Here is a 13,208-nt window from a genome sequence, read left to right as displayed (position 1 = left end):
TCCCACCATTTATTCTTATGTATATTCTTATACATTGGCAGGTTTTTGTAGAGGAAGCTGGAAACGCAGACAATATGGATTTTGGGGCTTACACAGAGATCTCTGCAGTAGGTTCACAGAAATTCCCTTTGTTATTTTGATATTTGGCTTCCATCTGAAGCAGACTACAAGCCACCTCAGATCTCTTCCAGTCTTACATTTCCATGAATAAGCTCAAAAAGGTCCCCCAGTTTTCCCAGATGTGGTAAAAGAACATAACCCTTCCTCAGGTGGCCATTTCTAGCATCTTGCATTGGAGAAAAGATATTTGAAAGAGTTCTCACGTGGGCATTTCTCCCTGCTGTTCTGATCAGAAAAAATAAAATATGGCTAAAATCTCTGTCTTAGAATTAAGTAAAAACATTTTGATAAAGAAATTGTAAGGAAAGGCAATTCAAATACCACAGTCTGTATTACACCGTTAAAACGGACACACTCACAGCTAGCCCAGCGATTCTTATTTTTCCATCATATTGTTATAATTCTTGTAGAATTAAACCAAAAAAGTGATGCTACATTTTGATAAAGAAATTGTAAGGAAAGGCTATTCAAATACCACATTCTGTATTACACTGTTAAAACGGACACACAGCTAGCCCAGCGATTCTTAATTTTCCATCATAGTCGTAATTTCTTGTAAAATTAAACCAAAAAAGTGATGCAGAGATGTAAATTGAAAATTAACATTAGTCAGAGATGTTCTCGGCTCATGTGAACGGTGAGAATAGGTTGACTAAAGCAACCAGTTTTTTAGTTTGAAAGTAACTGAACAAGGATCTTTTTTGAAAAAAATATTCATCAAATAGAAGAGACCTCTGAACAAGGATCTTTTTTGAAAAAAATATTATTCATCAAATAGAAGAGACCCGTCTGTATTCTACCAGCAAATATTTACAAAGCAGCAGCACTAACCTTGTACAATATAGGGGGTGTTCTCCTCTCTGACCGGCGAAAACACAGGACGAGGGGCAGGGGCTGGTGGCCTGTTGATGATAAAAGACCTGCGTTCTTTCCTTCTCCCCTCCTCCTTCTCAGCCAGTATTAAGTCGTACACACATTCATCCAGCTTCGCAAAAGTATACGGGTGTTCCTCCTCATCTTCTTCCTCACAGGTATCTTGCTCTTCTCTATAGCATGCTGTTATGAGTCCATCACCACGTTCTCTTTCACTTCTGTCCTCCACAAAATTCCTCTCTGAAACAGCACGGAATTGTGTTCCATATATAGGGTAAAGGAAGGAGATTAGGATTTAACTTAAAGCTCTGGAGTTTCCTGAAGTAACTCGGAGATGTAATTTCACTTCTAAACTAAAGTGCTCTGATTTTCAGAGGCTTCTGATCATCTAAGTCAGTGGAGAGCATGTCCCAAAGGAATAATCCCAACTTCAGGGCCTCCTCATGATTTCACATCAGATTCTCAAAAATAGATGCTTAGCTATTAGTCCCAAAATAAATGAGCTTATTTAAAAGAAATACTGAGTGCCCCAGTTGCTCCCACAAACATGTTCTTTAATGGTGAAGCCAAGTAAGGGGTACCTGTGGCCCCTGGCATTTTGGAAAGCCAGGCTATTTGTCAGCTGTTGCAACACTGGCTTAAGAATTACAACACATTTTAGAAATGTTGGACACCTTCTCTGTCCCATTTGGTTTGAGGGCTTTACTAAGACGTCCTGAAGGATAAGGTGAAAAAATTTTAAAAAGCCCCTTACAGGGGAGATGAAATTTCTGACCTCCTATAATCTATGCTAAGACTATCCAAACCTCCCACCCCAATAACTTCCCTGACTCTCTGTACTCCCAAAATGTCAATATATTTCATGTTACAACTACTCAAAACTTGCTTTCCTTTAGCATTAAAATTTTACAGCATTAAAAGGAATCGGTGAGTTTCCTGATACCTGGGTTTGTTTTGGTTTGTTTTGAAAAAAGACCCACAAACACTCTTAGCACAAACTGCTACGAGCTGGAAGCTGTTACTGAGGCTAGTGTTCCAGAAATGTTTATAACTTCCTTGTGCTGATTACCCATCTTTCCTGCAAAAACAGGAACTTTCCTGCCTGGAATTCCTGTACTGAGTCATGTTTTCCCCTTGCTGTAATCTGCCTGTACATGTGCATGTGCTAAACTAGGCTGTGGTCACTACTGGTGGTCTCAATGCTTTGGCTGCTATTTAAAGATTTGTTTTATCTGTTTATGGGCTCAGAGGAGCTAAATAATCTTTGTCAGTGGGATATATTTATAAATGGGATGTATAATTTATAAATGGGACATATTACTAATATTTACTATCAACATGTATTCTGGATAGGATATTAAAATGTTTGAAAGCAACAAGTGGGATTAATATACCTGCCGTATTTAATATGAAAAATATTTTTTTTGTCCATGTCACTAGAAAAGTTCTTTCTCTGCAGGATATTCTTTCTTTTAACTCCCACAGGGGGCACTCTCACGCCACTGCCAAAGCAAAGACATCAAAAAGAGGGGACTTACCTTTTCGGTATTCCACAGCAATATCTAAAGCAAGGAGCTGACTAAAAATAATGTAGCAACGACTCGTTAGGGCTCCTCTTTGAAAGCACACATCAACCCCATCTAGAGGAATTCTGATACCCCCCGACCCATTCCCCAAAGAAAAGCAAGGCCAGCACTTCAGGAAAATACACAGCATTTTAGATGAACCTCAGCAGCACAGGACACTGTCCCTGCTGGTACCCACCTACCAACACCCAGCGTTTGGCAGAGAGGGTCCCATCACCACTTGATGGTACAGCCACATGGAGAACTGTTCCAAGACAGGCATTTATATCAAACTACGCTAACAAATCCTGCATGCCAAACCTCACCCCTTCTTTATGCACACATATAGCTGGAGCTCAGCATTTTGTGGGAGGCAAAATGCATCTTTAATTTTATTCTCCCCCTCTTTCTCTTAGAATCCACCTATGCCTTCCTGCACATAGCCAGCTTTTTTTTTCACAGCAGAAAACAGGATGAAAACGTACCTATAGCAGGCTATAAGGCTAGAAAGCTATTTCTATCAACTTCTGTGAACTTCAAAGTGCTCGGTGATGGTAATTTAAGACTCTAATAGGTTATGCCACATTTGGAAACAAAGTTAGCAGTAATAAGCAGTGGAGAAACTGAGAAGCAATTTGTGTGCACACTTATCAGTAGTGTCTGTGACAAATAAGTTGTTTTTTTTCCTCTATGTGACTATTTAAGACTGGTATTTAAGCTTGAATTCTTTACCATACTTATTTTTCCTAATGAGAAAAAGTGGTAATCATCCCTTCTGAAATACAGGCAAATAGTATTTTGGGCTTCTCATCACTTGAATCAAACTACAAGACTAAATTTTAGGTTTTTACTCTGGGGTGGAAATATTAAAAAAAAAAAAGGAAAAAAAAAGGCAAAGCATTTCATTAAAGGTCACAATTTCTCCCTCTCTTTTCAATCTGCAACGCAATACACTTTTTTTTTTTTTTATTTCTAACCACAACATTGCCTCAAATGTAATCAAATACTATGTTACTTCTCTCCACACAGTCACTTTCTATTAATTCTACCTGTGAAATTCCAAGCTGTATTAAATCAAGATAGTATATAATATTTTTAAATGTTAAATACTTAAAACAACTTGACAAAGATACAAGCTCAATCTTTCGTTTCAAGCTTCTCTTGGAATCTATTTGGAAACTCTCTGAGATGGGCAGAGTGAAGAAAACCTGAATTCTGCAGCCCATACCATACATAGTATTAGCTGACAGACCTGGTCACACAATCATAGAATCATCTACGTTGGAAAGGATCATCAAGTCCAACCATTAACCTAACACTGCCAAAACCACCACAAACCATAGAATCATCGAATGGTTCAGGTTGGAAAGGACCTTAAAGATCATCGAGTTCCAACCCCCCTGCCCTGGGCGGGGACACCTCCCACCAGACCAGGTTGCTCAAAGCCCCATCCAGCCTGGCCAGGAATGGGGCATGCACAGCTTCCCTGGGCAACCTGTTCCAGTGCCTCACCACCCTCACAGGAAAGAATTTCTTCCTGCACATGTTTGCATCTGGCAGTACTTTCCTCCCAAGACTGTACCTTGTGATAAATTGTGCAGATTGTCCTGTCTTAGGATGCCGGGCAGATTTCGAGGGGGAGGAGGTGGTGGCCTCTTACAGATGAAGCAGCTTCTTCTGTCCTCTTCGAGATCATCAGGTATGCTGGCATACACATCGTCAGGGCTGTTGTGAAAGCTGTACGAATCTTCCTCTTCTTGATCTTCATCTTCTGTCTCCTCTCTGCCGTCTTCTACATCATCTATCTTTTCCTCTTTCACCTCAGCTTCTTGATGGAATCTTGATCCAATTCCATATTGATCTCCTGGGTTCTGCTTGGCTTTTAATGCTAAAGAATGTATTATTTTATTTAAAATTTGCCATCTGGAAACATTTCCTGTTTCAAGAATTCCCACGGAAGCAAGACAATGGCTAATAAAACTTTTATGAACTGATACAGTAGGAAAGCTGTCAAATACACACTGTCAGTGAACAGCTTTTTAAATATTTACCAAATCAAGAGTGGAAGTTTTGATTGTATCTTCCTGCTCTGATACACACCATCTTGGTGCATGCCATGTTAAACTTTTCTGGAGTTGCTGTCAGAACGAAATCACACACACTCCTGTAATCGGTACGGCCTGACTTGCAATGCAGCACAGTGCACCACTTAGTAAAACAAAGCCAGAGCTCACACAGCTGTGTAACTGCTTTTTGTACAGTGGGGTTTGGCTAACCAGGTTTCTAGCCCACATTTTCAGAGTGTCTATCATTTACCTAGATGTGCTAAAGCAACTGGTTTAAACTTAGCAAACAAGAAACAACCATCTCATACAGAATATGAGACAGTGGAAAAGACAAAATTCTCAGAAACAGGATAAAGTTTAGCATTATAATTCCACGATACTGTAAAACATACGCAAAATACATGCCATCAGTAAATGCAAACAAGCAACTTCATTTGCAGTTTTCAAGGAGAATTCATATGACCACACAGATTATCAACAAACTTGTCATCAGTCTGTGCTTACATTTATGAACATCAATCTACAAAATGTCTGCTATCTGTGCTTCCCCTTATGTGAAGGCTCTTCTCTGAGAACTTGGAGAATTCAGCTATTTTCTAGATTCAGAGCAGAGACCACAAGTTTCCAGAATTTACCAGGAGTGGTGGTTGTACTGAGGTCTTACTGAGTGATGATTTTGTTATCGCAACTGAACCCCTCACCTGCCTCCCCCCTTCTCTTTGGGCATCTGCCCCCTCTGGAAATTGCAGTAACGTGGAAATGGAAAGTATTAAAATAATCTGCCTCCTCTGTTTGTCCATAGTCCCACTCACTCATTACAGCACCTGCTTTGTTACTGACCAAGCTAACAACGTGACTTACTCGGGGCTGGTTGAGTTTCTGAGCCAGACATAAGCACGTAAGTGTCATCGTCTTCTGCTTCCTCGCAAGTGGTGAAATTATCTGCTGTATTAATCTAGAAAGAAAAACAAGGGAGAACATTTGTTTTGGTGACATCATCTCCTACCTTCACACTCTGCTACTGGTATAACATTCAACGTTCTCCTAAGGGGAAAGTAGAGACAGAAACATCATGCATTTGCAACTATGTAGTGGTCTACATACTGCAGGCAAAAGGAATGTGTGTATCTGGGTGCATATAAAGGACACGAGGTTCTGCCATTAAGCGATATCCAAGTTTGCATAGCAAGGACTGAAGCCAATTGATCTCCCCTTAGCACTGTGCTGGGCTGTCCAGACAGCTCCAACTCTGCTCCCAACTGTGAAGCACTCACAGGTAACCAGAAAGATCGGTAACAAAACCAGAAAGTCTATAGGACATTACTGAACAGTGCAAGGGTGCACAGAGTGCAAGAGAACTGGAGAGCTCATTACAAACAGTTCCTCTATCTAGTGGTTGGTACCAAAAGCCACACAGGCACTGAAAAACCAGAAATGGGACTGCACAGCATGTCAGTAGTTCCACCTCAGTGCCCAAAAGGTAGAAAAGCATGGTTTCTTGTTCCTCCAGAAACCTCCTAAGTTCACACAGCGCTATTCAAAACTAGCCCCACCAGGGTCAGAACAATCAGTTCCCTAAAACTTATCAATGTATTTCTTCAAGCAGAAGAGGTACAGACTCCTGCTCACCTGTAACCGCCAACAGCAAACTCATAACACAGCTACAGACAGTTCTGTTGTCTTAAAACATGCAACAAACATTTGTTAATTGCTGATTTTCAGAAACAACTGGAATTTCCAAAGGTGACAGCTTTTCCAAGGAACCCAGCAGGACCTTGATTCCCATGCAAGTCTAATATGAAACTATCCTGCAGAGGCAAAACACAGTCCTCAATAATCATTCAGGAATTTTGAATCACAAGATGTTAACTCTGAGAGTTTGACTACACCAACCCCAAAGCAGGCAGGGAAAGAGCGTGCTCCATGTACCATCCAGTCTGCAAGATTAATTACAGCAGATCAGCACCCAGTGAAGTTAAGAGGAAGAACTGATGAGAGCTTACACCCTTCTGTGTGGTGCAGAAACCCATTCCCATGAGCTCATGCCAGACTCTCAAGAAGTTTGTTCCTGGTACCCTGCTGCCTCCTGGCATCCAGAGCCACTGTCTCAGGGACAAAGTCCTCAGGCCTTAAATTAGTATCACTGTGTGAAAGGAGAAAAAATTTGGAGAAATAGTGTTTTTTTCTGGGGAACTGAGAATGCCTTCTTCCCTGCTGCTCTTGTACACAGCCACCTCATGAATGCCAGCCTTAAGACAGAGCAGCCATCAGCCTGTGCATCAGATGCCTCCCTGGCCCACTTTGCTGCTTTAGGAATACACCTGGATCTCCAGAAAGGAGATTGAGAGATGATGGACAAGGAAAAGGCTGAGATACTAAGTTTTTTGCCTCAGTCTTCACTGGCAACCTCTCTTCCCACACCACTTGAGTGTAAGGACCGCAAGGCAGGGACTGGTCATTCCAGGTCAGGTCGGAGGGGGATCTGAGCAACCCTACCTAGTTGAAGATGTCCCTGCTCATTGCAGGGGGGTTGACCTAGCTGACCTTTCAAGGTCCCCTGCAAGCCAAACTTTTCTACAACTCTATGATTTCTAAAGCTAAACGTGCCTTCAACAATAAAGTATTGATCTCCATCTTCTATGCCCATACAACGTAAACATCAGTGAGAGAACCCTCTGTTTTGTTTGAACTTCCCTGTTGTTTATCCCTTAACTCTTCACAGAAACAGGATACCTCTTAAAAGCCTTTAAGTTAGAGCTTTTTGGAATATTTATTTTGAAAAAGGTTCAGGCCTCCGTGTGCTAAATGTAACCGTATAGTTGGGGGAAAAAAGGGCCTTCTGATTCGTTCTGCATTTCTCCTGTGAACAGGGGATGGGTTCTAAAGAAATCAAGCAAGCAGGGATCTAGATGTATTAAGCTCTCCCACTACTGCAGTGAAGTACCACAACAGAAAAATTATTTCCAGGTATTCACTTCTGTATGTATTCTGTATAATACATAAATTACTGATAAAAGCCTCCTGTGACACTTGGCATGACAACACCATGCAACTGAAAACCACGCAGCATCTCCAAAGGCAGTGACAATGTCCTTTGAGAATTTGAAGCAACGTAGCTAAATCAGAACAATACCACGGCTCAGCCTGCAAACCTCACCGTGATGCCCCGAATGAACGCCCATTACTTTTAGGTTTGGAGTGTCTTTTATATGGGCTGGGTCAAGTCATTTGAAAGAAATAGCAGAGCCAGCGTTATCTTTCTACAGTAGAATTTAGGGTGTGGGGTACAAAATGTACAAAAGCCTAAACTTTAAAGCCTTTTGAGTCTGTTTGGCTGAAAATGGCTCTTTGATTTACACTGAGATTTCTTATGGATGTCAAGCCATCTTCCAAAGGAAGAACTAGCTTTATTGCAAACCAGTACTACAAAATAAAAGGTATTAAAAAGTTGTTGTTAGCACAGAACCGCTCACAACAGAGAACTGAAAAGGGCTCTGAAGGTTTGAAACTCTAGTTTGCGAGTTAGCAATAAAATGTCCTTACCTCAAGATGCACCAGGAAAGTTGGAATGAGTTGAAAGTCCTCTGAGAGACTGATGATGTTTCAAGTTCTAAGATTAAATGCCACCTCTCAACATCAAAAGGTAGATACTTAATTTTCTTTCAGTTATGTATTTTAACTGTCTTGATTAAGCTTCGTGTCAAACTGAAGACTTTCAAAACCACCAAGTTTTTGAATAGCTTCAAAGCTGTCCCTCTTATACAAGGCCTGAATTGATTTACCTCAGCTATTTACTCAGGAATGCCATTAGCAAGATTATTATAACCATTTTTGTCAGCATTTTTTGCAATGCTCTTCTGAAAAGCCACCCTATTTAAGGCACGTTTTCTAAATATTTCCTCCTCCTTATACAAAGGATTCTCTTACCCATCAAAAATATTTCTCTCCAGTGAATAGACACTGAAAGGGAATCCTTCCCCCGCTCCGGCAAGGACCCACACCATTGAAATTGGGTGCGTTGTACGTTCTTGTACAGCAAGGAGTGAAACATTAAAGAATTCAGAAGAATCTAACACAACAGAGATATTGTATCAAGTAATGGCAAGAGTGAGAAGCACCTCACTTGTAAACTCACAGTAACTCACATGTGAATGTATCAATCACAGCTCACATTCCTTTATTTATAAGATATAAATGGATATATATGAAAATATATCCGTATCTTATATCCCTAGAAACAAACACATAATTCCTTATAGTACATTGCTCAGCAGTGTTCAAAATCAGATCTTCATGTTTAAATTGGGTCTGGGACAATGCTTAGGGTAATAATTTATTAATTCATGTGATTCTTATGTGCTTGATTCCATTGTTTTCCAATTGTCTCCTATTAGTTGTCCTTTTCTTCCAGAAAATTAGCCCTTAATAAGTTGAAATTCAACTGTGTATCTCTCTCTCTCTCATTTTTACAGTGAATAATTACATCACTTGCTAGTCTATATTCTGACTCCCATCTCTATTTCATCTTCTTGTACTGATATTTCTTAAAAAAAAATTAGATTTATGTAACAGAGGCTTCCACGTCTGTGTTGTGATTTGGGAATTCATGCTTTCTCCTACATCCTCAGTTTTTCTGGACTGCAGCAATTAGGAAAACTGCTGGAGAAAATCCTTACCATTGCTTGTAAAAGTGTCATTGATCCTTTTGACAACACGTTCTCTTTAGTTAAGGCTGAATTAAAAAAGAATTATTATTCCATGGAAGTTAGCTCCCTGATGTGATGTAGGATTAGACGTGATATACACAAATTGTTGTATGGGCTAACAAAGAGTTGCCTTTTTTGGTTTAAATATCAAGTGCAGCATTAAAATGCTGACATGGACTCATCAGTTTTATGTCTCTGACTTGACAAATCTGCCACCCTTTCTGTTAATCATCCTCCCCTTTCTTGCAGACTTTGTCAAGTCACAGCTCCGTGCTGTCCAGTGCCACTGTATCTGATAGTCCACGTGCTGCCTCGGCCAACTCCTTAAATCTGAACAAGGCACATTATTGCAGAACCGGTTAAAACGATTCTGACTCCCATCTCTATTTCATCTTCTTATACTGGTATTTCTTAAAAAAAAATTTAGATTTATTTAACAGAGGCTTCCATGTCTGTGTTGTGATTTGGGAATTATTTTTGCATTATTTTGCATTATTGCAGAACCAGTTAAAACACTAAATGAAGTGCATATTCTGTGGGGCTCTGCAGTGAATCCTCCCATTAAACACTGGAACTTAAGGCTATTTTCTTCCCTACAGTAAGTCAGACTCTGCCAGGCCTACCAGAATATACCTCACAGCATTCTCCCCAGGTATCCTCTGCTTCAGGATGGAATGATGGTTTTGCATCCTGTATAAAAGATGCTTGAAGACCATCATGTGTTCCTTCCTTGAGATGAGATTTTCTTTCCTGAAAGTCAGTGTGTTCCTGGCTGAGCTAGGTGATCCTCTTCTCCTTTTCCATACAAATTACCTTCTTGTAGCCAGTATATCCAGTAGGAGAGCAGAAAAAGGGCAGCTCTGTGCGGCCAGTCTCACAAAGCCCGTAATTTATAGGATTACCACAGGCTACATCTAAATTTTAATTCTAATCTTAATTCTAATTCAATTTTCACACCCTAGTCAGTCCACATGCCAACCAGTTTTCTCCATTAAGCCTTTTTCTGGGAGAAGCAAGACACCAAACACTAGATAAAACTCCAATTACGCAGGTACACAGACACCTATGCCTTTGGGGTCAGTGAATCCTAAGGAGACAATCTCTATTTTCCGTAAAAATCATTATAAAAGAAATGAAGCAGACATAGAATTATTTGCACTTATACTTTTGGTGTCTTTTCTTTCTTTTTTTTGTCTCTTCAGTGCAGACCTCAATACTGCATGCAGTCCTTTTTCTTAAAAGTAATATCAACAGCTTTGAAAACCTGGAAGCAGATGTGAACTGGAAACATTTCAAAACTTCAAGTAACTGGCTAAGAGTGTGTCCACCCAAAAATCACTACACTGGATTGTGGAGCTGGAAGGAATTTGAAAAATCTTTCTATTATCTAAATTGCTAATAGGGCACTGAAGAGTACAGGAACCAGGACAACTCTAATCAATAAACCTTTCCATTTTGACAATGAATGGCTGGAAGGTAGCCTTACAAAAATATTTCTTATTGCTTCTGATTTCCCTTGTTAGTTGCATTTCATTTTGTGCCTTGGTCTTTCCCACAATGTCCTTAAATGTCTGTGCTACACACTTCTGCTTTTGACCTTAGTAACCTGACACAGTTTCTACTTCCTGTGGTCTTCATTCTCCTATTTGGGGTTGTTCTCTTACTACACTTTCAATCTTTCCTCACAATGAGGTAAGTTTGCACTTAGATATGCTTTTTTTTTTCTTTTTAATTTTAAAATCTACTGCTATTACGTTGTTCTCTTTCATTTCCATCACAGGAACTGAATATAATAATGTATCTTAGACTGCTCTCACCAGTATTACCCTGTCTGGACATCCTCAAGGACTTTCTCTTCTTTGTTTACAAAGAAAAGAATCCTCTAGCTATTTCCTTCACCTCAAATGTCAAAACCTTACAAATGCATTTAAGGACTTGCTGGATAATGTCTCCTGCTCTATTCCTTTCCAGGCAGACACTGGTGACCTGGACCTCAGAGCAAGCCTACACATCACTGGTACACAAACACAGCACTTTCTCCTCTCTACCCTTGGCTGTGTTTCTTCAACAAGCTATACTCTTTCATATAAATTATGTAAATTATTCCATCAGCTATCCATTACATGAACTAATGCAAGTTTGCTCACATAAAAGAACTGTTTCCTTATCTTAATTCCCATATTTTTTGAATTTTCATACAAGTACCTAAGTTTTTTCAGCACTGGCCTACTTTTCTCTTTCTTATTACTTCTTTAGGCTAAAAATACCCTCCAAATGAAATTGTAAAGAAACTTATGCCTTCTCAGTTTGCAGGACACAACACAAATCACTACTGATCAGCATTTAAGATTCTAGAAAAGGTAGATAACGTAAGCAACCTAAGTCTCAATTAATTTTTGAGAACAAGCCCTCATACAAACATCAAAAGTTCTCTACTCCAATAGAGAGGGACATGTTTTTCATCTATCCAATTCAAAGCAATGGCATGAACACCAAAAGAAGATATGCTGGCTTCCTTCTAAAAAAGTATGCTGGATTCCTCTAAAAAAGGTCCACTTGTTTTAAAAAAAACCCCTCAAACCCCCAAACAAGCAAACAAAACCCCCAAGTTTCTACACCCTCATTGCAAAGTCTCTTCTAAATAATTTAAAAAGAAAACTATGAAACTTTTTTTTCTAAGTGACATAACTTTTCAGTAATTTCATGTCCTTTTACACATTTTTTCCTAATGGAAACCTTATTGATCTCTTCACAAACTGCACAACCGATAATCAAGATTGTCTCTGCTCAAAAAAAACCCTCATAGAAAAACCTCAGCGGGTATTCCCACAAAAATCTACTTTCATGTACGCTGTAAAAATGTAGAAACAAATTAAAAATCATCCAAAACACTGCCACACTTCACATTCTATGCCCTGTGTTGGTGTTTCTGTTCTCAGGAGCAGAAAAATATTCTCTCAGATTATTCCATCAGTTTGAGTTTCATTACTGAATCATTTGTCAGTTTTGACCCCAGCATGTTTACTTGGAAACTCAGCTCCCCTCCTTACAGAGCATTAAAGCATCAACATCATACATTTCTTACCCTTACGCTGCTTCCAAGTGCCTTCTACACGGCCAACTTTGTCTGCATTTTAATCTTAGCTGGTTTTGGATGGGCAACACATCCACATTTCTTTTAGAAGGGCCTTAAATTCTGCAAAAGCAGGACTGGACTCCAAATCTCTAAGTCCTATCAGAACAATGATTTTAAGGCTCACTTTATGGAGTGCTTCAGGATGGTTTCTGACGGACAAGCATTTCCACTTTGGTGACAATGAAGACAACCTTGCCTTCCAGTAAGAACTGATATTGGGATGAGCAGGGAGAGCCCTTCCCAAAAATCTTCACAGTTATCACTCCTTTTGTCTGACCCTTGCTAGGGTCTGGCCTATACTATGCCCTTTGTCACTGGGCCTGCCAGTGCTTTCTAGAACCCAAAAGTGAGAACTAGGTACACTCCAGGAGTTATTTTCCATTTGCACTCTCAGGACTTCATGAAACGCAAGCAGACAATTTGACACTTTCATTCAGTTCCACCCCTGTCCCCGAGCTACAGCCTAGTGACCAGGCACTCTGGTTATAAAAATGTTTCTAACTCTCAAGTCTGCATTAATGTTACTAATATTCACATATTCTACAATGTAAAATATTCATCAAAGTATTGGAAGTGTTTAAGTATTTATTACTCATTTTTCCCAGGGCCCTGTATGAGCACCTGGAGAAATGACTGAAGAAGCCAGCTTCATAAAACTGATTGCATGCATGAGGACAGATCCAACATTGCTCTTCATTAGCTTTATTAATGTTAAGCACTTTTACTACCCTATTTCCTTGCT

At 39.7% G+C, this 13,208-nt stretch overlaps 1 protein-coding gene across 1 annotated transcript in view; it reads right to left on the bottom strand.

The window, feature by feature from the left end:
- Positions 1-13,208, bottom strand: part of BANK1 (B-cell scaffold protein with ankyrin repeats 1) — a 153,710-nt gene that overhangs the window by 16,041 nt on the left and 124,461 nt on the right. Inside the window, exons 9-11 of the mRNA XM_014940406.1 lie at positions 5,486-5,579; positions 4,141-4,446; positions 952-1,233 (exon numbers count right to left, since the gene is read on the bottom strand). Of these exons, the coding sequence (XP_014795892.1) occupies positions 952-1,233; positions 4,141-4,446; positions 5,486-5,579 (682 nt within the window). The remainder of the gene's footprint in view (positions 1-951; positions 1,234-4,140; positions 4,447-5,485; positions 5,580-13,208) is intronic.

This window comes from Calidris pugnax, unplaced genomic scaffold (genome assembly GCF_001431845.1).
Source record: "Calidris pugnax isolate Ruff unplaced genomic scaffold, ASM143184v1 scaffold34, whole genome shotgun sequence".
NCBI classification, from domain to species: domain Eukaryota; kingdom Metazoa; phylum Chordata; class Aves; order Charadriiformes; family Scolopacidae; genus Calidris; species Calidris pugnax.
The sequence above is the reverse complement of the archived record's forward strand: the minus strand, read 5'-3'. Positions and strand labels throughout refer to the sequence as shown.